General features: G+C 35.8%; 2 protein-coding genes across 10 annotated transcripts in view; one reads left to right on the forward strand and one right to left on the reverse strand.

Annotated features, from left to right (window-relative positions):
* The window catches only part of LOC120530712 (cytochrome b ascorbate-dependent protein 3-like), a 56,172-nt gene that overhangs the window by 24,985 nt on the left and 4,740 nt on the right, over positions 1–26,447 (reverse strand). The window lies entirely within an intron of this gene.
* tmem138 (transmembrane protein 138) lies at positions 767–18,819 on the forward strand. 9 transcript variants are annotated; one of them, XM_039755299.1, is made up of 7 exons: positions 767–1,409; positions 3,582–3,694; positions 4,957–5,048; positions 7,672–7,854; positions 11,262–11,433; positions 14,091–14,166; positions 18,015–18,819. In XM_039755299.1, exons 4-7 carry the CDS (start codon positions 7,727–7,729, stop codon positions 18,125–18,127), a joined length of 489 nt encoding a protein of 162 aa, XP_039611233.1. In that variant the 5' UTR covers positions 767–1,409; positions 3,582–3,694; positions 4,957–5,048; positions 7,672–7,726; the 3' UTR covers positions 18,128–18,819. The 9 variants fall into 9 exon arrangements, with proteins under 9 accessions (XP_039611233.1, XP_039611243.1, XP_039611226.1 ...); XM_039755242.1 differs by lacking the exon at positions 4,957–5,048 and adding an exon at positions 5,070–5,273 and having other exon boundaries at positions 768–1,862; XM_039755234.1 differs by lacking the exon at positions 4,957–5,048 and adding an exon at positions 5,070–5,273 and having other exon boundaries at positions 768–1,409.

A 26,447-nucleotide genomic window follows, 5' to 3' on the forward strand; every position in this document is an offset into this window, starting at 1 on the left:
ATTAGTGTTCATGGAAATTATGACACAAAGTAAAACTGGTCAGGCTGAAAACGTTTTGATTACACCGTGTATTTCTTGCATGTAAAACTGTGAATGTCTTGATCTTTTCCATGTATATGCATGAATTTCAAGTTCAAATTTATTGGCACATATACAAAGTACAGTCAAATTCCTACTTACACATCTGACCAACATGCAAAATGTCACCATTGCATGGTAATCCAGTTTTCTTCACATTACCAAAACACATGTGGTTTATAATGATTTGCTGTTCTGTACTTGTCTTGTATGCATGTGTACACAAGTCTACATAGCATAAGCTCATATCTGATTCAGGATTGGTGCCTGCTTTGCTTTAGATGTTGCTGGATAGGCAACTTACACCCTGAATGAAATTTAAGTAGATTTAATGATAGATGGATAGTAAAAAAATAAGTATCACAATTTCCACATGAATTATATAATCGTATGGTTGTCCATGTAGTTATGTATATAGGTTTATGCAATTTTTTGCAACTGCTTTTAGTGGGCTGGCTTTAGAGTTTGTATGCATTTCTTTAAAAAAAAAAACAGGAGGGTCACGTCTCCCTATAATGCTGTACTAGATTAAATTAATGTCACCTTGTAAATAAAATGAAAGACATTAATTACCTGCAGAATGTTAGAAAAAGTTCGAACACACACGCAAAACACACGCACACATATACGGAGACGGAGAGAGAGAGAGAGAGAAGGGGCGGGGAAAAGAAGTCAACAAAATAAGAGCGCGTCAGAGTGATAGGACAACAGCAGATCAAGGAAGTAATCGTAGTTAAAAAGTGACATACAGGAGAAGTGAGAGCGGATGGGCAGAAAATAGTTAAAAAGTAAAATATACGAGAAGTGAGAGCGGATGGGCAGAAAAGCTATGTGTGTGTGTATTTTTTTTATTTCAGTTATGTGTCTTGCGATTACATAAAACAAGCTGGGGGAACGTTACTGCCATTTAAACCTTACAATGTTTCAATAAAACGGCGTTTATAATCAGTCAGATTACAGTGTTTCGTTTTAATTATTGGCTACTTTATGCTATACTAATTATATATACAGTATGTATATATATGTATATGTGCTACACTATCATAAGACGTTTTAAATCGAAAAATGTTCTTTGCATTCCTCCTCACCGCGAGGTGGCAAACGTTTCCTATGGCGAGCTTTTCACATGGAGCGTCAGTCCGTTTCTATGGGGAAAAAGCGTGAGACAACAGAGAGGAGATGAGATTGTGTATCGCTGGAAAGTCTGAGTTGTAGACATTAGCAGCGAAAGCTGAAGTTTATGGAAGATCGGACACAGAGACGATCGATACTAAAAAAAAACAACAAAAAACAGTCGATAGCCAGGGTATCGAGAAGCAGTGCATAAAACGGTAAGAAATTGTTAGAATCTAGTCACGGTGCACTTCAGGTGGATTTACTGACTTTTCAAAATTCTGTTTTTTGTTGTTGTTTATCCCAACTTTAAAGATGATTTATTTCAAAGTTTGGCCACCAGTGAGGAAACTGTACGGAGTGCTTTTCGGTGATTAAAAATATAAAACTATAGATGGAGGTTTCCCCAGAGAGTACCAGCCCTAAACCCTTTCCTCCTTTTTACACTTTTACGGTTTTATAGTCAAAGGAGCTTATTTGATTCTTTGACGTCTTCTCCTTTTAAATAATTAGTTTATATTTTTAGCACACCGTTTGATAACTCCATGGCTGAGTGTCCTAATGCTAAACAGATGCCCAAATCCGTCCTTAATTCTAAGCGGGCACAAAGACTGCATGATAACTGATCTGGACTAGGCGCTCTCCGAGAGATCCCATGTGTTTACTTACTGGTAAGTGGGGAAGAATAGGCATCACGATGATTTGATTTGGTGGTTTCACGGAGTGTTTCGACTTAGTAGGTATTATCACCATTACTACATCTATACATGTGTCTTTGTTTGCTCCTGTTGTCATAGTCATTCTTATACCTGCTTAATACAGGGCACTACTGGGATCAAGGCAGGAAACGGCCATGGGCAGGGCTCATTCTCTCACACAAACACACCTATTGGGTCCATTTTGGAGTTGCTATGCAGAGTAACACTTGTGCCTATTATTTTATTTCTTCAGCCGATTTATCTTGTTAAATGAGTAATCCTATAGGTCCATCACACAATCACTTTCATACTTACAGCACCACAGGCATCAGTAACACTTGATTCATGTCCACGTAAATGAAAATCGGTTTTAATAGGTCAGTATAAATGTTAGAAAGTAGCAAAATCCCATAATTAAGTGACTAGTTCATTCTGGGTATACATTTGATAAACATCAAAACTGATGTTGATACTTTAAAAAACACCAAGGACCACCTTTCTGACACCAATATAAGTCAAAGTAGTGACACTTCAACATTTGTGATTTACTAACTGTATTGTATTAAGGGCATGTTTTAATTTTTAATAAAAGTCCCTTGTTGCTCTCAAGTCAAATGTTTATAAGCGCATGTTAGCTAATGAAGTAAACTTTAGACTGACATACAATTTCCTTTGCTTCCAGCTAGTTAATGTATCCCACTAGATATAAAAGATTTTATAAATGAAAAATGCTTTATATTAGGGTTAACTGTATTAATTTTCTTATCTGAAAACACTTCTAAATCCTAATGAAACTATTAAAAATGTGTTTAACATGGGGCATCTGTAATGTAAAGAATCTGAATACTGTAAAATGAACCCAATCAGACAAACATGTTTGTTCAGTTCAACACACTTTGTCTCTGTTAGGAATTGGGGCTGTGTTGGAAAATGAGTGCCGGTTGTAGAAGCCATCAGTTAGTGGTCTGCATCTAAACTAGCTTTGCACGCATATTTATTAAATGTTAAGGGAATGTTGGCCAGCAACCAGTTTGATATTTCAGAAGACATCTTGATAACAGTGTTGATTTTTTTATGCTGATTTTACGCAACTAATGTAAACAGTGGTATTAATTCAAGTTTTTGTTTAGGCCAGAATTTCAAATTCAGAGTGACTCGACAAGAACTGCCAGAGATAAGTGCCGCTTCAAAATATGTAATCATCTTAGTAACAGGAAAATGATTCACACCAAAGTAGCAGGGAAGTACATTAAATCAGCAGCCTCTGCGCTTCAAAAATGTGCCCTGACCAGTGAACGTTATGTTTCCACTTAACTCATCAAAAGCTGCTGATGGCATGACAGTGCTCTTTACCATAAAACACTATTTTATTCTTTTTTTAACTACCTAATAATTAGGAAAAACATGTATAAATAAATGAGTGACTCAGTAGAAGCATCTTGACATTTAAAATATTAGTTACGTAGTTATAGATAATAAGAGTTAGTATGTCGGCTGACTACCTGACCAGAGTTCAGAAGACATCATGCATGCAGACCTCCACCATGTGCTTCAGTCTATCTTGGGGGGATGGGAGGGGGTTAGTGTTTGGGGACCTAGGCAGTTCTGATCTGCACTAATCCTTCTTAAACAAGATTATCCTTTACTGCTGTCCTCTTCCTTGTACTACATCCTACCACCTTCCCTCTGTAGATTGGTAAAGCAACTGTCAGGCTGCTGTGAGCCTTGACCCCATATTGGCCACCACAGAAGGCGTGAAACTGGAGATGACTTGAGGTAGGAGCGGGTGACAGCAGTGAACTAAAGTAAGTGTGAAAAAGGGAATAACTGAAAGTATGTCGTTTAGCAGTAGCATGAGGGAGTTGCTGCAGTAAACACAATGCAAAGTAGGCCTTGGTAGATGAGGGTCATTAGCAAATTTTTATTCAACATTGCTTAATTGAACATCTCAAGTGTTTATTGAGCTTTTAGGGTATTGGTTAAATTGCTACATTTTAGTTGATTGACAGTTTTGTGTACTGCTGGGCCAGCACAGTGACAAACTGGGCACATTGCCTGCCTCACAGCACTTTTACTCCAGTTTAATGTCTGGCTTAGGTACCACCAGTGTGAAGCTGTATAGGTTTGCACCAGCAGACCAGACAAATGCTTTTAACTTGCCTGGCCAGTCTGAATGATCCTAATCTCAGCAGACTTTACAGTCAATGGACCTCCAGGAGGCTGCTCCCAGACTGGTGTCTATTGTTATCATAGATCTTAGCTCCTTCCGATTTTAAGATGGCATAAAAAAGTGGATATCTTTATATCACTAATTACCTACAGCACATCATCTTCTTAACTTTCTATCATTAAAATTCACAGTCCCCAAACCTACCGGTGTGAGGCTAAGGTCTTTAATAATGCTGTTTGCCTTTCGAAGACAACAAGTGTTGTATAGAGCTTTACTAGTTACTGCTTCTGCTAGACTTTCCCTCGACTGGTTCTCCTTCTATGTCTTAGGGACCATTTTATTATTTATTTGTATAAAAATGCAATCAAGTATGGCACTGATTTTAGAAAGAAAAAAAACATAAAAACAAAATGACTAACTGACTCATGATTGATTGTGGCACTAGCTTCACTAACTGCTTCCTGAATATTTTTATCTTTACAACTACAACTGAACCTGCTTGACAAACTGCTTCAGAATAATGTATCCAAGCTGGTCATGGTCTAGACTTGTTACAAGTTGAATTTAAATCTGTCCTTGAATTGACAGTCCTTGACTATAGGCCCTGGCTCCCACAGTCTGGTTGTGGAAAAGTGGGCTCAGAATGACTAGGTGGATGGTCATCTATGACTGATTTGAATATCTTGTAGTTGTGAAATTACAGGAAGCAGCAATTATAGAATTTCTGATTTCTACATAAGAATGGAACAGTTTAACCGCATTTAGTAAGGAAAATTTAACCTGTTATTCAAATAAATTATATTTATACTGTCTTAATATAAATAGGCGTAATGCACACTGGATAATAACAGTTTTTTCTGTTGACATCATTTCACTTTTGCATTTTTCATTTTGTAGATCAGCATGAAGATGACAACACATCAAATCTGAATCCTAATTATAATTAAATTATAATTAAAAAGAACACAAAAAAGAAAACAAATCTTGAGGTGACTGATTTTTCTTTACAGTTTTATTATGGATTGTTGTGTGGACAAGATATTGCACTCAAGCCACTGCAGGGGCACTATCCATTGTGTCTCTCCATTGATCATTCATAATTTGTAAACAAGGAACCTCATCAATTGTCTTCTATTGCTGAACTAGTAGCTGTCATCTTCTGAATGTGCCAACACTTCATCCTTTCGTACATTATCCCTGTGAACTGTGACTTGGTAAGTTGAATGTAAGACTTAATGAAAATGTTTAGTCATTTGTTTCAAAAGATGTGTCTCAAAAATGTCATCTTTGATATTGAGGTGCCTATACAAATTAATTGAAAAAGAGTTCTTGAATTCCAAAAGGTTACATACATACATACATTTTCAACCTTCCAGGTTGTGGGGTTAGGGTTTGGGTTTGGATTTGCACTATTGTATCCCACCAGTACTGTGCAGGACATAGGAAACCACTGCAGGATGTCGGTCAATCACAGGGTACATACAACCACATTTACTCACACTGGGGATAATTTAGAGTTTCCAGTTAACGTAACCTGCATGTTTTTGAGAATGTAGGAGGAAAACAAGAGTACCTGCCGTAAAACCCACAGAGAAAACATGCAAATTCTACACAGACAATTACTATATACTGCACTTAAGTATGGAGCAAAACATTTTTTCCTTTTTTGATTTCTTGTTTAAATGTGTAGAGTAGCTTGAACTGGTTATATGTATGGGAAGAGAAAAGATACTGTATTATCTTATATACATCTATTAATACTTCAACAGGCCAACAGATAAGGCCCTCAATGGACATTTTTAACAGAAACGTGCTTAATTCTGAGGCTAGGGAAAACAGTTGTAGATTCTGCCATTTATAGAATTCCTGATATAAATGTTACTCCCGTTTCCTGCAGAGAAGATTGTTAGGACTGGTGTTTTGATGTTGATTGAAGGTGTTTTGCAATCATTCATGTTACATTAGTTCTATACAGTATGTCTGACTCAGAAAATTTGAATCAAGTAATAAAGATACTATAAATCTGGGGCTAGAATAACTAAGCTAGACTTTTCAGATAAACCAAAGGGAGCAAACTTTTTTTCCCTGCTCCATTAAAGTACATTTTTACCCCAGTGTTTTATTTTCAACCTGTAGTGGGGTAGAATTTTGTCACTTTAAAAAAAAAAAACTAATGATTTTAACATTTAAATACATATAGTGCCTACTAGTCTTGTCTCTTTTGGGAGTATCAATGTTTATTTGTTGGAAAAAATGTAGCAATAGTGAGGTAATTAGGATTTCCTCCAAGCATCAATATTTCCGGAGTTAGTTGATGTATTTTGTAAATGAGCTTGGCAACCGATGAACACCAAGGGTAAAACTAAAAATAGGCTGAGCTAAATATAAGCTATCAAATTTTCCTAAAAACCTTAGCAATAAGGTGTGTTTTCCTTTACATCAATTGTAAAAACATTGTAAAAAATGCCTTTTTGTTACATTACTTTTGGTTAATCCATTTTTTGCAGACTTTGCAATCATGTGTGTGTATACATAAGTGTATATAGCTTGTATGCTTATATACATGTGTTCATATGTGTTTATTACTCGTCATGTACAGGTGTTTTCTATGATTTTGACTGTATGAAACTATATTATTAAAAATTTATAGTAGATAGCTTCAAAGACCACTTTTAATAAGTAGAGGGACAGTAAGGTGGCCTTCTTGATAGTTACCATATAAAAATTAAATACAGAACTGACTGTGAAAGCACATTTCCAGACATCCTAGTTCATGAGCTATTTACTATTTTTCACATGTGAGCTTATTAGTATGATATCACTTGTTGTGTTAATATCCCAGACTACTTTAATTTTTCTCAGTAATATATTTTGATTATGTTACATTAAAAAATCTTTTTTACTATTAAAAGAAAAAATGTGTACTTGAGGCATGCTTTTCCTTACTTGCATCAAGGAAGACAAGATAGCCTTTTATAGTTGTCATTTCAGGATTAAACACACATTGACAATTATTGATATGTGAAAGCTGCCTACATTTTGAAACGTACACATAGAATATGACAGAAATGTAAACTGCTGAAGGAATTTGTGAGAACACCTCATATCATACCCTGGTTACGAGGGCTAGCGCAGGGACAAGAAGGTGCAGAGTATTTGTATAAGGTATGTGAGATGGGTTTGAATGTGAATGCTTTTCTGTGAGGAATGGGGAGATAGTTTATGCTAATCAACAAGCACATGATAAACAGAAAAATAATTCAGCAATTTGATATGCACTTTGTTATAATTTTATATTGTTATATTATTATATATAATCATATATTGTTATGCTAGTACATTATGTATGTATAGTATAATGAGTCCTTATGCCATAAAGGGTCAACTTTGCCTTTAGTAGGGACAAATAAAAGGAAAGAAATATAAATTCTCCTGTTCCCCATACAGTACTATTAAGAGATAATTAATGATGCAATTATTTTTATAATTAATTTTTAATTTGACAAAATCATTAAAACCTTGAAAGATTGCATTTAATTACTTAAAACTGCTGAGATCAACAGTTTGCCTCAGCATTTCAGGTAATGTTTAACAATTTCTATGTCATTTCAGACTTCCTGATGCTCCCAAGACTCCTGGTAACTCTTTTGGATATCTTAGCCCAGTGATGCTCCAGACGAGTAATTATTCTTTGGTGCTGCTGGTGCAGTTCCTTCTGCTGGTGTATGACCTTTTCGTGAACTCTTTCTCCGAGCTGCTGAGATCTGCCCCCGTCGTGCAGCTTGTGCTTTTCATGTATGTATCATCATGTTGTATGATTAATTTGACATTCCTGTTAGCTTCTGCTCTGGTTTGTATATTTCTGAAAATTATTTAATATAATACTTGTCATCACTTGACCATGCTGATTATACTGTATTATTTATTATGTGAAGGGACACTTTTCTGCTATTTATTTTGACATTCTATTAAGTGTTTTTGCTAAAGCAAGCATATAGCTTACCATCCATTCCAATAATTATGCAGGTGTATTGAGTGCACCAAGTGAAATACATTTAACGTTATACTGTGCGGCTCTATATAATCTCATGAACCAAACACGTTAAACTGTTTCTTTGTTTTTATGTTTCTGCTGCTATTGGCATCTCATTTACTTCTTGGAAATTTATCTAATCTACTCTAAACAACTTAATGTAACATCAGTTTTAGTAATGAGGAAACATCAATCCATCTGTACATCTATCTGTCCATCCATTTCCACAACCTGGTTTATTGATTGTAGGTTAGTGGGTAATCATAACCCAACTTTATTTGGGGGCAAGGAACGATCCAACCAAAGAATGAACACTAGTTTATCATTCAAATACTGAGACATCAGATATGATCACATCCCAATCTTTTGTTCACATATCCTTTTTCCACCCAGGAAGTGCCTAAGCCAGGGTTCCAAAACAGCTCAGGAGATAGCACTTGTTATAAATTCATACCAAGGAGAAACTGCTAACTAGAGCAGGAAAATCTTCTGTTGATTTTCTATAAAAAAAAAAAAACTTTCATTTTTTTTTAATACACATGAACAGCAAAAAGCATTGGAATATATATAAAATCTATATATAATTACAACATCTAGTCGTAGATATTTTAAAAAAATGACTTAATTTTACAATTAGTTGAAATTGGTTGTATAACACAAAGCTTAAGAAGAGTTTAAAAAAAATCAGTTGAGCGTGTTTCTCCCATAGGTGCCACTTAACTTGCAGAGCCTGACCCCAGAAGAGAAAAACAATATGTTTAGAAGTGTACGTACTGATACAAGTGTAGCAGAGCCTTTTGTGCACTTACAGTTTTTCCATTATTTATGTATTTGCCTTTCTTAGCTTTAAAAATAGATCCCAAAACTGCACCAGTACATGTGTGTTCAAGCAACATTTTGTACTATACTTAATTAACAAGGCGGTCCTATTTAGAGTTATTGGCTGCAGTGGCTTTCAGTAGAGCATTTTTATAGATCAAGGCCATCTGCTCTGCAAGTTATAATTAGGAGAGGATCAGCCACATTGTACAAGGCCTTGAGACATTTTCATGTGTCAAAGGGTCATGAACCCTCCCTCAAGGTAATAAGCTAAATGTGGATCCAACGTAGTTTGTGTTTATTAAAAAAAAGAAAAAAGCTGCAATGACGACCAAAAAATGAAAAATGTTAACAAGACACTTTTCAGTACCATAGAAACAGGGCATTCTTCCGGCACAGAAACCTGGATCTTGCATATGTGGAACATGAAAAGCAAGCCTCATATCCGCTGAAGCTCAAGCTCAGACTCTTTAAGGTTTAGACTGCAGGTGTTTACTTTGCTTGAGCCCTGATATTCTAAATCTATGGATTTTTGGATGTTACAATTTACTATATGAATATTCCTGGGAAAATGGAATAAGAGATTTTAGGATATTTATACTTTTGAAAAAAGAATTGTTTGAACATTACCTAGTAACAAAAATGTGTGTTAGATTAATTGGCAATAACAAATTGGCCCCTTGTGGGTGTTGTGCTTATCATGAGTGGACTGTGAGACACTTTAGTTTTACATCTGGGATTGTTGCCTGCATGTTCACCGTTGATGCTGGGATAGGCTCTGGCCTTTACCACATTATATTGGATTAAATGTTACATTTGTAATAGTTTTTAATAATAAAGTCTTATCCCAAAAATACACAATTAGTAATAGGTGTAGAAAATTGATTTTTAATACAGAGTTTATTTTAATCTTTCTTTTACAAAGCGGATTTTGTTTACTTTGTATAGAGCTCCTAAAGTATTTTGTGACTTTTTCAGGATGGTTTACGTCGCAATAACTCTAAATATACCACCTTCATTAATCAAGCACATGTGCAAAAGACGCATCATGGGACCGTAGTAGTATATTGTGAAATTATTGTGCAGATTTAGGATCTATTTTTAAAGCTAAGAAAGGCAAAAAAATCAAAAGTAATGGAAAATCTAGAACTGCACAAAAAGCTCTGCTACACTTAAATCAGTATATGCACTTCTAAACAGTTTGTATTTCTCTTCTGGTGTCAGACTTCAGCAAGTTAAGTGGCATCAACAGAAGAAATGGCTTCATGGCTCTTTTTTAAATTCTTCTTAAACCTTGTGTTAAAAAAACATTTCAACTGTAATCTTTTAAACTAAATGTAAAATGATGCAACTCTTTTAAATATCTACACCTAGCTGAAGTAATTAAAATGTATTTTTCTACTGTAAAGCATTTAGCTCTTTACATGCATTATAAAAATGAATGTTTTTTAAGAAAATCGACCAAAGATTGCTCTGCTCTAAACATAAGTTTCCCCATGGTATGAATTTACAGTATAACAAGTGCTATCTTCTGTGGTATGTCTGACTCCTGGCTTGGCTACTTTTTGCATGGAGACAGAATATGGGAGAAAGATTGGCATGTGAGAGTATGTGGTGCCTCAGTACTTGAATGATAAACTAGTGTTCATTCTATGCTCAGCTCCTTGCCTTGCCCCCAAATGCTGTGAAGATGGGTTATGATTACCCACTAACCTACAACTGATAAACCAGGTTCAGGAAATGGATATATTGATTTACAATCCCTCATTACTAAAACTAATGTAACATGAAGTTGTTTTAAAGATGTTGTTTTTTTTTTAATATATTTTATTAGAAGTTGAATTCAAACTGTATTGGTGACCCCTTCCATAATTAGTTTCTGTGTTGTGCCCAGTGCCCTTGAGGTAGACTCCCAGTGACTCTGTAATGGAACAGGCAGGATGAGAGCATGGAAGACTGGAAATTTAAAATATGGCTAACTGATTATTGTTTACAGTGTGTATCAATTTTTATCCATGTATGTTTTAAATAAGTATTGGTAGTCCTGAAAAGTTCAGTTAAATTGCACATCCTAGATTATGGCATGTTCAGAAAAAAGCTGGCTGACTGGTGGCCACACAACTTAAATACTTCTTGAGTTTTGTTAGTTTCTTCTTTCATATAAACAAAAGCTTTCTTGTTTTAGTGACTATAGCCCAAAAATGTTATTCTAGATTAATGTCACTAGTTATTTTTACTTGTGGTCACTGTCATTTGTGAAGTTCATTCCTCATGTTTAGGCTTTGACTTTTATAATTTATAATCAGTTTATATTAATTCAACTCTACATGATGCGGTTCCCTCCCTGCAGCATCCAGGATATTGCTATTCTCTTCAATGTGATCATCATTCTTTTGATGTTCTTCAACACTTTTGTGTTCCAAGTTGGACTAGTCAGTTTGCTTCTTCATCGCTTCAAAGGGACAATCATTGTGTCGGTGCTGTATTTGGGACTCAGCATCTCTTTTCATGTGTGGGTGATGGTGAGTGTGAATTTGTAATAGAAACAGAGATTCTTTAGTCAGATTAACATTCCCTTTCATAATGTTCTGAAGCAGTAATTACAAGGAAGAGATCAGACAATCAGTTTTTAATGCTCGTTTATTCTGTTTCGGAATCTGAGGAGTCAAGGTTTATCTCAATAGAAGTAAATGCAAAACAAGGCTACCCTAAGATGTTACAGCAGGCAGTTACATGATACACTCATGCTTACATGCCTTCACTTCTGTCAGCCTGATTTACAGACATTTAACCAAAAACATGTCGTCTTATGGGTGAGGAAATGGTAGTAATTGTAAAAACATACACTTGAGCACAGGTAATGCACACACGTAACTCAGACAGTGCTTGGAGACTCACAGAGTTAGAAAATAATTAAATAAAATAGCATATAATTAGAAAGAATATGTTGCTTAAAATTATGTTCCTTATACTGAATATTCCAATGAAATAAGGTTGTGCCATTCAAATTATTAAAAGAAGTACTCAATTCTTTATTTTTTGTTCTGTCTAATAAGGAGAAAGGGTCAGGAATTAGTGAGTATGATAGCAGTTAAGCTTATCAGGTGGACAAGTGTTATTGCTTATGGATAAGCCAGCAGAGCCTGGCTAAACAACCTCTGCACGTCAAGTTGCAAATGTAATTAATTTCTCTTTGTAGCAGTCAGGTGTTCTAGGTGACATTAAAGTTGATTTTGTAGCCTGCATAAAAATGTTATATGAATATTCCATTTGAAAATGTAATTTTTAATTACATAAGTGTTTTTGTTCACATTATTTATTTCCACACTGTACCAATGTCTGTTTAATTGGCTTATGTTAACAATGATATCAAGACTTTAATGAAATTAAAATCTTTCCATCATTACATGGTTTTGCTGTCATACACCTGTACCTTAAAACATATTTCCCAATATGTCCATTTGACTTGTTCTACTAAAAATATTTTAACCAGATATTGACTTGAAGATGAGTTGGTTTCAATTCAGGAATGAGCTCAACAATTCCAATTCAAACAAGGAAACTGAATTGAAGTTGGAATTTAACAACAGCTACAGGAAACTGAATCGGTAATTGAATTAGAGTTTCAGGAAGTGGAACTGAATTCCATTTATTGCTCTTTCTGAGCATTTATCTGGGATTACATGTAGGAACAAACATGTGAACTTTATTTATGGTACCTTATAAATACCAAGTAATGTATGAAAAATAGGTGATGAAATGTAAGTAAATAAAACTGAGAACTGTACATTGGCCATAAGTACATGAGCATACTGTTAATTCCAGTTCATGATTACCATTTCATTGTGATAAATGCTACCACATGATATATGTCTCAAGCCACAAAATAATTAGTTATGTGCATTCATGTATTTTATTCATGTATATTCACTTTTAATTGCATTGAAATTCTGAAATTTTGCATCACTAAAATTGCATCTCTCAGACCTAAATATCTTGCCGGCAACACTAAAAATGTGTTCCATAGGAGCAGATGAGGCAGAAACAGCTAGATGCTGACAATTTGAGCCAAATAGAGGAACCAGTCCTGGTTGTCCTTCCAGTACAGGAAAGGATCAGACTCATCAGCATGGTATGGTGGGCTTAAGTAACTTGGTACCTCCTCTGATGTTGGTGATTCTGTAGATGTGGATGGGACTTTGGTGTCTATAAATGCAAAATGTTTTGTTCTCTTTTTTGGTGGTGAAGAGCAATCCTTTGTAGTTGCTATTTTTGGGGAAGAGAGTGAAAGGACTTTCTTTGTTAGAATGTTTTTTATATTTTGTCTTTCTCCATCTATTCAACCCTGAGTTCATACACAAATCAGATTCTCAAAACAGTCCAACATTATACACAAAAAGCAACCCAAAGTCAATCAGAATCTTTCTAATCAAACTCCCTTCAACATGGGCTCTAACTGGCTTTTATTTATATTCATGGGTTATGAACCTTCACCTTGCATGGAATTCTGGGAAACAATGTTTTAATCTAATTTTAGAAAATGTTGTTAGGGATATTAATGTGCAGAGTGACACATGCAAATGAGACAATCAAATTTCATATTTTACTTATTTATAACAGTGATTTGTGAAATTAATATGCGTAATGTATAAAATATACATTACTCTTTTATTTCTATGTTTATGACTTATGTGATTCATAATATTTAATGTACTGTAGACTATTTAGCAAATCCAGTCAAATTGTTTTAGAAAGTAGAATAATTTATTTGAATTCAGTTCTGTTTCCTGACATTCTAATTCTATTTCCCTTCACCTGCACGCAATTCTAATTCCATTTCCAGGAAGTGAATTTGAATTTACCATTCATTCGCAATTCAATTCATAAATGGCCCCAACCCTGATTTGAAGCAAGTAAATTAGGAGCTTTTCTCATGATTGCCTTGTAAAGCCCCACTATCACTATTTAGTGAGAAATTTAGTTAATTTTCTGAGCTGTGTTCATATTAATTTATATACCTTATGCATGGTGTACTTAATTACAATCGATGAGCTGTCACTCAAAAAACAGCAAGAAACTGCTCAAAAATATTATCAAAAGCAAACATATTAAATGAACTCTTCATTCCTGTTAATTCTTTTAAAAATACTCCTTGTCTTTTTTTTTCTCCTCCAACTAGAACCTGCGCTGGTTAAATTCAAACAGCTTTGTGTGGACAGATGGACTACAAGCCCTGTTTGTGTTTCAACGCCTTGGTAAGTCCTTTTTATAATTCAAGGTTATCAAACAATTTCAAGTGTCTGCCTTGTCTTTAGAAAAAAGAAGATATCTTTCTTTTTTTTTTTTTAAATTAACTAGGGGGCACTGCTCACTGCTACCTTCATCTGCCAACACCCTCGAAGGGCGTTGAGGCGCTCCTCTGTCAGAGAAAGCGATTGTATTCAAAGATTTGGTATATAGAAGAGTATGCAGGGTGTGGGTTGAAGACGGTTTGGTCCTTAGTTATTATAGATAGAAAATCAGTTACTTGAGTGTTTCACTACAGCTGTCTATTTTAAATACCAATTAATAATAAAATGTAGTAAAAATAAAAAAAGGAAAATGTAATAAAAAGTAAATAAAAAATTAAATTACATTAACGCCTCATCAAAAGTAATATGAATTACTTTATCCTCTAACTTACATTCCATAAACATTGTTTTTGCTTTCTTTCTCATTTATTGGATGACTAGCAAAATACCCGCGCTTTGCAGCAGAGAAGTAGTGTGTTAAAAAAGTAATGAAAAAGAAAAGGAAACATTTTGAAAATAACGTAACATGATTGTCAATGTAATCAATGTAATTGTTTTGTCACTGTTATCTATATATATATATATATTATTATATATCTCCTTTGGGGTGCGAGCAGCTGTTGCTGGGGGTGCCAGAATCCATCGAGGAAGAAAAATGAAAAACATTTTTTGTACAAAATCTTAATTTATCTATCCATTCCTAAATAATTAAATGGGCAGGCTATTTCGTATCAGTGCAATATGCTGCTTGTTAAAGCGGATGACTCCTGCTCTTACGTGCACTTACTGTAGTGCTGCGTGGGTATTATGAACTATCGTATCTGTTCAAGTTCTATTTTTTTTTTTTTTTTTTTATTAATTTTATTACAATCCATACATAGCAATCAAGTTTTTACAAAAAGAAGAATTATGTTAAGAACAGATCGATCCCCACCCCTGAGAGAGAGAGCAAGCCACACTGCGTAAAATTTAAGGCTTGTAAACATACCTAAATTAATAAATTCTCTGTGCTTTATAAACTTATTTTAAAATATTACTGATTAGATCCTGCCATGTTTTGAAAAAAGTCTGTACAGATCCTCTAACTGAGTATTTGATTTTTTCCAATTTCAAATAATATAACACATCGGTTTCCCACTGACTTAAAAGAGGAGAGTTTGGGTTCTTCCAGTTTATCAGAATAAGTCTGCGTGCCAAGAGTGTAGTGAATGCAATCACAATTTGTTTGTCCTTCTCCACTTTAAGCCCCTCTGGAAGAACCCCAAACACAGCTGTTAATGGGTTAGGAGGGATTGTGAGTCCAAGGCTGTCTGAGAGGTTATTAAAAAATTTTTGTCCAGAATAATGTTAATTTTTCTATTAAATTTTAAATATAAGTAATTTTTATTTAGTCGGTAGGAATGTAAGTTAAATTTAGTCATCATTGCATAAATTTTTCTTCACCATAGAAATTTAAAGACTAAATTCAACTTACATTCCTACCAAAGATATTTCTGTCGACTAAATAGAACCTACTTATATCCAAATTCGAGCTACTGAGCTGTCGCCTGCCTGCCTGGATAAGTCACCCTTGCTTCGCTCTTACTTTTTTACCGTTCATTTAATCATGGCTAGTCGCGTAAAAATTAGAACATGGAAGGATTACACTGAGTATGGCTTTACCAAAACAATTATTGATGGCGAATAAAGTATCCATTATTCATAAACCTTCAATTGGTGATCTGTTTTTCTGCGTTAACCTCATATTTTTTCATAGTTCTTCTCAAACCAAGGGGGTGCGAGGGTAAAATGAATCGGGAAGCGCTGATATGTATATATTGAATATATTGAAATAGTTTTACTGTCAAATAACGCAAACAGTACGCTGCACGTGTTTCGCCCTAATTCTGGGCTCATCAGGCGTACACACTCACTGCACCCCCTCTCGGGAATCGAACCTCGGATGTCAGCGCTAGAGGCAAAGCCTCTCGTGTTTTGCCACGGCGTGTGGTTCGTTTATTTGACAGTATGTAGATTGGGGTGTGTGTGTGTGTATATATATATATATATATATATATATACACTCCTGTAGCCACAATAAATGCCTTTATTTTATAGCCAAACCAGGGATGAACAAGTTCCTTTCTACTGCAGCCACAGCCGCGACACACATAAAAAACATCAATAATAACTCATAAACTTGCAACATTATTTAGGAAAATCGCAACATTTTACTCACCAAAAATTCGGATTTGTAAACAAAATCCATTGTCCTCTCTTTCCTCAAAAACAGTTCAATTACTCTGTCGTACGGATTATCCGTGCGCTTCAGTTCCATCAAAACCTCAATTTCTATCGCCATCGAAGCTAATGCTGAAAGGCGAACCCGCCCTATGGTATTTCTGGCATAGGTTTGATTTCGCTTTAGGGCTGAAAATGGAATGCTCACCGCCAAATATACCAATGTGAACAGCTGCCCCATGCTCTCATTCAGATTTTTCTGATGAAGGAAGTCTAGGAGATCAGTGGGAGATTCTCCTGCAAAATCATCCATGGCATACATTACAGTCAGTTCTGTTTTTAGCCGAGACAGATCAAAAAGCACTCCGTGGCTCTTGTGTTAAACTGGAGAAGGCTGCATGCATGAAATTTTTCTTGTATTCCCGAAACTTCTGGGGCTCGAGGAGCATGACAAACATCAGGTTTTCATGGTCTTGAAGTCTGGTCTGTGTCTGGCAAATAATATTGTCCAGAATCCTGCCATGGAGTTGGCCGTAGTGCACGCAACGATCTTTCGCTTGGAGTGTTTGCGGTGCGTTCAATGGCCTCGTAGAGTTCCTCATTTTGGCTTCTATCCAATCAATGGGTCTGAATACGGTGATGTTGCCGTACGCCTGCTAGAGGGCCCTACTGACACCAACTCAAAATTTGATTGGTTGAACAGGTTAATCGACATTTATTCTGTGTTGGAGTGCCTCCACAACAGATTGTGAAAGCCTCTCTGCCTGGCAACAAATGACGGCTGAAATGTGATTGGTTAAATATTTTAAATACGAAACTCCCACGGCTATCGAGCTGCATTCTATTACTGTATATGGACGAAAATACGTTCCAGTTATGACCATTACATGTAGAATTTCGAAATGAAACCTACCCAACTTTTGTAAGTAAGCTGTAAGGAATGAGCCTGCCAAATTTCAGCCTTCTACCTACACGGGAAGTTGGAGAATTAGTGATTGAGTGAGTGAGTGAGTGAGTGAGGGCTTTGCCTTTTATTAGTATAGATTACCTTTGTTCTTGATTTTTATTATATGCAGCTCTTTTTTGTTCGTTTTCTTTATTTCAATGTTTATTATCAGCTCTTGCTGCTGTTTCTCTGTTCGACGTTCTTGAATAGATAATTTTCTTTTCTGCCTTGCCAGTAAAACTGACTGTGTTAAAGGTGTGAGTTAGCAGCACTGACAGTGTCACGGTGTGGTACGGAGAGAGGATGTGTGTAGTAGGAGTAATTGGGAGAGGTGAGTGGTCAAGGCTGAATAACGTGGACACAACAGAAAACCTTTTTTAATAAAATAAACAAATAAGAGAACTATTTTTTTACTACTTATACTTTACTCTTACTGCTTATGAAAATGCATGTTTCAGTATAAAGTATCATTAGTCAAGGTTCATATAATAAGGTTCAAAGTACAAAAACAATAATTAATTACATCTTGGTGAAAGGGAGATCATTCATTACAGCTCAAGAGTGTGTACTGGCACTGACTATGTGATAACAAAAATATCCTGTAAAACTGTCTGACTTCCTATGTCTTTTTTCCTTAACCCCTCAGCGGCTGTGCTTTATTATTACTTTTACAAGCGCACAGCAGAATGCCTTGGGGACACCCGTCTCTATGAAGATTCAGCATGGTTACGCAGTGCCTTCTCCCGTATCAGACAATAAGGTCAGAATGACTTCTTTGTGACATGTACGAGAAAACCAGACACAAAATGACTGAAAATTGTGGCAAACATGAGAGGACATTGGAGAAAGATAAGAAAAAACAAAAACAGTCAAGATATTTGTTGTTTTGGGCATTCAAGGACCAATGATGACCTGAATGAATTTGCAATGCAGTATCCCTGTGAGTCCAATATACAGAAGACTTAAAATAACTATATTTTGCATCGTGAGGAGCTTGGAGATTGTGAAGACCTAAGGCTAAGTGTCAGGAATCTAATGAGGCTGTACCACCACAGGTTTTGTTACTAATTTTACTCTGTTGCACTTGAATTGTCATCTGATGTAAACAACAGGACTTTCTTTAATGTAACCTAAAATATACTATTTGAATCAGAATTTAACAGGGCCCCTAATTTTTGTCGCTTGTGTTCATTATGTAACATATTAATTGGACTGACTACTACTCCAGTAGTTTTTTCCCCTTTTATTGATGTATTGTGACATTTTTTTTTACTTCATGTATGCATGTTTTTGTATTTAAAATTGAATTATTTTTTTACTTTTTTATAAGTGACATTTTTAAATGTTATCTTCCTTTTTACTACAGATTTGTGCATTTATACAAATAGTCAAAAAACTGCAGTTTGCATACTGCACTATAAATACTTCAAATAAAATAATGTGAATAATCACAGGATGTTAATAGTCATGTAACTGCTAAGCAAACAACAATTTTGTATATCTGTCACAAAATAAGATGCATAATATAGTGGTAAAGAAAAAAGTGTCTATCTTCAAGGGAAATGAAAAGTGAAAGCATGGTGATTGGCACATACAATTAGAAGAAAATCATATCTGGATCGAATGCTACTGAAAATATTTGATAAACATAGGACTGTAGCGCAAACACTAGTAATCTTGATTAAACTGTTACTTTTCATGATTTAGTACGAATTCAGATCAGTGTGATATGGATCCATTTGATATGTCTCAGATAGCAGTTAAAGTATGAAATCTAACTCCAGAATATCGTGTATATGCAAAGAACTTCCCTGTTTTCCCTCCTTGTAAAACAAGAAAAAAGAAAACATGCACAGTTTGCCTTGGCATAAAAAAAACTCTTGAGGTTGCAAAAAAGCTATTTGTTGATGTTACTTTTTAAAATGGATATTTTTGTATCAGTTGTCGCCATATTTTTTCACAACACATTATTCCCATATATGTCTGCGCCTGCTGAAAGCTTGAATAAAGGCTTCAGTTTATAAAATGTTCCTTTGGATTTGTTGAGTTTTGCAGTGCATATTGTGTTTCCAGGGAAAATACAGGACAGAACTTGTGTTAAAATAGAGCACAAAAGCAGCAACTGAGAAAAAAAAAACTTGGATGCAGACACTAGCAGATAAAGAAAGGTTTTGTTTTTTTTAAAGATAATCGGCCTAAATCAAGTCAGGTAATATTATGGGTGGATTTTATGAAGTTATGTTTAGGTTTTTTAACCAAATCAATGTCACTCATTCAGTAGCATTTCAATAGCATTGAATGTAGATTAAGCAAAATGTAAACACATGCACTGTCAGTCCTGGTGTGTATAGTGCAATGACAAACAAACATTAAGATACTGTATATGAAAAACCTTCACCAAAAGGTTTAATATTCTTCAGGAAGTATAGAGAGGTGGGCAAAAGTAGGTTTGCAGTTATGAGTACATGAAACAGGGAGTTTGTTCTTGTACTTTAATTTATTAGTTATTGTATTATTTATTTGTATTATATGTCTTCCTATTTATCTTCTTCTTCTTATAATTATTGTTATTAGGAAGTAGACTACAAGAATGTGTAAATAATGAAGCTGGGCAATTTCAGCACTTATGAGATTATACTTAAGTGCACTGTGCCATTGTAATATCTTTTTGAATTTATAAAGTTAGTAAAGCTATTGAGTTAATAAAGCTGTTGTAATAATCATAATGTGCATGTCTTTTTCCGTATGAACAACTGTAAACCTACTTTTGCCCACCCCTGTATAATAAAGACACTATTTCAAAAACACAATTTTATATATGGCAGAAGGATGTATAGGGTGGTCCAGATCTAATTATGCAATTTTCATTACGCTATAACTTATTAAGTTTATTACATAGAAAATCACCCAAAAAATCCCAGACCATCGAGAAGTGTGAGAACTGATGACATGAACAAACTGGAATCGTCCCTGCATAAATCAAAGTCATCCAGACGATCTGGATCTGCATAATTAGATCTGGACCACCCTGTAGAGGGCATACAGGTAATGATGTACAGTATCTGTATCTACAAAGTGCCCATAGGCTGTAACAGCAGACATTGACAGTGTTCTTCAGAATCATGTGCTGCAATTTATTTGTGACAGAAACACTATATTTTTTTTTTTGGTAAACTATTCAAGGTGTGGCTAATATCTCACGAGCATTTACATTGCACAATTGTTCTTTTTGCTTCACAGTATGCCGAGTTTAGTTCATTTCTGACTGTATGTTATATATACATATATATAACATTTGTTTGTATCGTGTTTTAAAATAACTCTTAGAAATTCTTGCAAATGTCTGTTTTTTGCACTTTGGCTGTTTTGAATCAAGAGCTGGTATGGTTAACTCAGCTTGCTACTTAATGGCCGGGAAAAATATGTCACTTCCATTTTTTATGGTGTATTTCATTTAAAAGTCTAAAAGTCAATTTTGCATCTGTCTAGATGGACACAATTACAGTGAACATACACACTTGCTTGATGGGCGACTTTTAAAACTTGGCACAGCGATTATAATCTCAGGATGTCTTTCATGGCATTGGAAGAACAATCATTTTCTAGTATGACTACCTTATTTAAAATGTTAGTCATTTCAGTACCTCCTGCAGTTACATGCAATCAAATATTTTTCTGGTAAATTATTTTAATTATATATAAACAGAAAATCACTGGAACAAAAAATGGTTATGTCTTAACCTTCTCTGCTGCTGAATACAGGTGACAATAAATTTGGCCTTCAACTTGAATTCTTGAAGACCCAAGGCTAAGAGTTGCATTATGGACATGTCACTCACTAAAATAAATGAGTAAATCATAATATGCTGTAGTAGCCTTTGGTTTACATGGTTCAATAATATTGTCCTTACAGTTTCATGTTAAACAATGTATGCTTTATCTGTTATCTTTTATGTGAGTGTTTGCACATCAGTGCATTTTTGACGTGATACCAAGCAGTTTTTTTAAATTCATCTGATGTTCCTCTATTCCCAGAACAATACTAAGGCGGCCAAATAAATACATTACAGCAGATATGCTTATTATTTTGTAAAGCACACAAGGAAGTGTAACACGGAATTCAAAGTAGTAAAGAAAAGAATACTGGAACTAAATCATGCTCCCCCGTTGCACAATCCTTATCCCTCAGGTGGATGGCTTGTCCATCTCATGTATACCACGCCAAAGCACTCCCTTCTCTTCTTCCACCTCCCTCTCTCTCTCTCTCTCTCAGTTGATGCTGGGCTCTCTTCTTTCTGCCAGTACAGTACACCTTAGTCCTGATTGTAAACTCTGTTTCTGTGGTTTGAATTTACTTTAAACCTTATCCCTGAAATCTCCCACAGAGTCGGGGTCTACAGAGCTGCCCTTTTAGGAGACATCTAAGCAGTCTTTGTTGTCCCCACATTTCTTAGTACTATGTAGCAGTCCTCCTAGACTACTGGCTTTAAATTGTCATCAGTGGCCCACTCCTTGCATTGCGGTACTTTATATCACCACTACACTGGTTGGAGGGTAATGGCTAACCTCCTCCCAGTCCCAATCCTTAAAACAGATACAGGGAACCTGGTTTGATGTCTGGGATGAACTGTGCCTCCTTATGTAACTTTGTAGTGTCATTAGGTAGATTAGTTCTAGGCCATCAACTACATTTATATGGCTTGCAGAAATTCAATGGCTTAAATCTGTGGAATGCAGATGTGTTCTCTCTGACTGTCTTTTGAGTCTCTTTCTCATCAGGAGATCTGCTGTAGCCACCACTTCCCAGTTAACTGACATGTTATACTGATTGTATGTTGAAGGATAAAATCCAAGTGAGAGTGTAGAAAGTTACATTTTGAAGACATGTTGCATCCAACTACTAATTAGGAAGAGAGAAGCTCCTCAACTAGTTACTTGTAGTTTTCCACCTTTGTATTCCCAACAAAATTGTGTCACACGCTATCTTTCAGAAGGCTGTATAATCTCTTATTGCTTGCTTACCTGTTACCTAGTCAAGACAGTGGATCAACCCAACCTTGCATGGTTCTGTAAAAATCATTTAAATAACAACTTCCTATCTAGACAATAAAAAGGCATTTTTCTAACTTTCTGGATATAAATTCCTGGCTTTTTTGAAGAAACATAAAGAGAGAAAAAATACTGATTGAGAGCAACAAATGTGTAGCAAATACTTGATTTTGGGTTGTTTCCGATCGATTTACATTAAGAACACGTCAAATAATACTCTGAGCATAAAAAATACTTATGCCATAAAACAGATATAACCTATTTTTCAAAAAGTATTTTTAACACAGTGTTTAATTGAATCTGAAATCTTACTGTGGTAGAGAAACTTCAATTTAAGAAATGGGTTCAGTAACACCTAAACCTATAAAGTATACCGTTTTTTTTTTTTTTTTTGCATGGTCAATTTTGGTGCAGACCAGTGTTATAATTTATAATATATATATATATATATATATATATACTATTTTAATTGCAGTCCATCTTTTAGTAATTATGAGTAATCCTTTAAGTGTCTCAGATACCTAGTTACCCAGCTATCAGAAAAATATCCCAGTTGTAACATGTGACTGCTACAAATTTCATTGGTTAAAATATGTACTCTGCTTCTGTAAAAATTCATATGAAAAAGTAAGTACATGCTCTTCCAATTGTATAATTTAACACATCAGTACATATCTAACAATCGTAATCCACACTCACATCAAGTCGTATCATCAAGTGACAAAACAAAAACGTATTACAAACTTCCATTTAACACACTGATTTGATTGTTACAATGTCATGTTTGCTGAAAAAAAAAAGAAACACACTGCATCACTACAAGAACCTTATGTCAACTGCCATGTATAGTAGTTGAGTGGAGCAGGAGGTAATTTAGGGTTGTTTCATAGCTACAATTCTTGAATCCACCATGAGCTCTTTATATTGGGGTATACTAAAGGATAATGTAAAGGTAACTGTCCAGCGGTAAGGTTTAGTAAAAACTGAACCATGCAACAGAACACCAGAAAACCTACAAATGACTGGATGAAAAAGAAAAGAGTCAAATTTAAGAATGTCCAAGTTAAAGTCCAGACATCAACCAAATATGGTACTTTAGGGGAACCTTAACACAACTGTGCATAAATGAATGCCCTCAACCATCAATAAACCAAAGCAGTGTTGTAGGGAGGACTGGGCCAAAATGTCTTCATTCTGGTGAAAGAGACTGATAAACTCATGCAGAAAATGACCAATGCTGTTAAAAACTGGTCCTGCAAGCTCCTGTGTCATGGGATGTACTTACTTTTTCACATATATGCTTTTTTATGTTTTGCTTATTTAACTAATAACACAGTCAATTCTGTCAAGTCTTGTTTGTGACCTAAAGTAAGATGTATCTGATTTTAGGAGCTGGTAAGGACTAAATGATTATTGCTTATGTCTTGATATGTAAAAACAGAAAACTAAAATACAGTCTACTCCCTTTTTCACACAATTCTATTATTAAGGAAGGTTGTGTAAATGATTTATCTATTCCTATATATTTACTTATTTCATGTGTTGCAAAAGGCCATTTCTACAAGTTTTCAGCTTGTGTCATCCACATGTTTAGTAACACATTGGACGCTCATGTGTTTTTTCTGTTTAGACACAACCTAATCCTGGGTTTAAGAGAGTATAAATAACAAGAAGCTTTATTTGGATGAATCGCTGGTTTCTATAAATAGCCTTGCCATTTGAGATTAATTATTTGGTATGTGTGTGTGAAATTGTGTAGATCTTATGCAACTTGGAGGACCTCAGTGATTACATTCAAAACAGTATTTGTCACGTTATTTCTAACATGCTACATAAATACTTAAAGGGATACCTTTACACATGCACCAAACTTTCTTTTTGATTACCCTTAACTGGAGCAATACTAAAAATAACATGCAGAAGTCATCAAGAACAGCACAATGTAACGTGAACATTTGATTTTCTGAAATTGCTTAATCTAGTTCCAGAGGAACAAATTTTAACAGTGTGCTAGTCTATCACAGGGCACACACCCACCCTGTCATAGAGGGACAATTTAGAGTCTTTGATTACCCTACTGTTCTTTGTATGACAATGCCATGAACTCCTGAGCCTTGTCACAAAATACTAGTGGATAAATCTTATACAACATATTAAAATACCTTAACTAAATAGTTTTAAATTGTAATCTGATTGTAGCATACTGAATGCTCATAAACGCAATGTCCATCCATTCATCCATCCATCCATTATCCAACCCTCTTTGCCAAATCCACTTATCCAGAACAGGGTCATGAGGAAGCTGGAGCTTATCCCAGCAAACATTGGACACAAGGCAAGAAATATCCCAAGACAGTGCACCAGTTCATCGTAGGGTAAAACATATTGATTGTGTCTATTAATGGGTCTATAAGTTGGAAGCTCTGTGGCTACTGCTACCACCTCACAAGCATCCTGTGATTGCCTGATTGTCATTCATGTGGATTTTGAACATTCTGCTCATGTCTCTGTGGGCTTTCTCTGGGCACTCGGTTTTCCTCCTCCCTTACTGCCAAGTGGTGGAAGGATGCAGCCACAAGGGCAGAGAATGATGGCTCAGAAGATGAAATGAAAGTCAGAAATGTTCCTAACTCAAAACCAATAAATAAAACCAATCTATAATCAAAACCAGAATGGAAACCAAAGTCTTAGTCAGTTTTAAAATCTTGAATTACTTTACCAAAAAAGGTTAAGTATAACACATTAAATTCTTGAAAATGTATCCACAGCCTTATACAAAGTGTCCCAGCACAGAACCAGTTTATGCACTGCTCAGAAAAATAATGGAACACTTAAATCACACATTGGATCTCGATGAATGAAATATCCATCCATCCATTTTCCAACCCGCTGAATCCGAACACAGGGTCACGGGGGTCTGCTGGAGCCAATCCCAGCCAACATAGGGCAGAAGGCAGGAACCAATCCTGGGCAGGGTGCCAACCCACCGCAGGACACACACAAACACACCCACAAACCAAGCACACACTAGGGCCAATGTAGAATCGCCAATCCACCTAACCTGCATGTCTTTGGACTGTGGGAGGAAACCCATGAAACCCATGCGACACGGGAGAACATGCAAACTCCACGCAGGGAGGACCCGGGAAGCGAACCAGGGTCTCCTAACTGCGAGGCAGCAGCGCTACCACTGCGCCACCGTGCCGCCCGAATGAAATATTCAAGTGGAAAATCTTTACTGAGTAATACTTTGTAATTTGTTGAGAACACAATGATGTAACAGTGGTCAATGGAAACAAAAATCACCAACCCATTGAGGGCTGGATTCAACATCACACCAAAAATCTAAGTCAAAAACTGAAATCACAGGCTGATCCAACTTGCATGAATTTCATCATGACAACTCATAATGTGACTTAGCAGTGTGTATGGCCCCCACGTGTCTGTATGCACTCCTGATGATGTCTGGGCATGCTACTGATGAGACAGTGGATGGTGTCCTGGGGATCTCCTTCCAGACCTGGATCACAGCATCAGTGAGCTGGACAGTCTGTGGCGCTACTTGACAGTGTTGGATGCACTGATACATAACATCTCAGATGTTCTCAACTGGATTCAGGTCTCGGGAACAAGTGGGCCAATCAATGCCATCAATGGCTTTGTCATCCAGGAACTGCCTACACACTCTGGCCACGTTAGACCGGGCATTGTCCTGCACCAGAAGAAACTCGGAACCCACTGCCTCAGCAAAAGGTCTGACAATGGCTCTAAGGATTTCATCCTGTTACCTAATAGCTGTCAGGGTACCATGAAACATCCAAGGATATGCCTTCCCAGACCATCACTGATTCACCGACAAACTGGTCATGCTGGATGATGTTGCAGGCTGAATAACATTCACCACAGCATCTCCAAACTTTTTCATGTCTATCACATGTGATTAGTGGGAACCTGCTCTCATGCGTGTAAAGAACTGGGTACCACTGACAGAGCAGCCAATTGTGGTATTCTCTGCTGAATGCCAATCGAG

The sequence above is a fragment of the Polypterus senegalus genome, chromosome 1 (genome assembly GCF_016835505.1).
Source record: "Polypterus senegalus isolate Bchr_013 chromosome 1, ASM1683550v1, whole genome shotgun sequence".
Lineage (NCBI taxonomy): Eukaryota > Metazoa > Chordata > Cladistia > Polypteriformes > Polypteridae > Polypterus > Polypterus senegalus.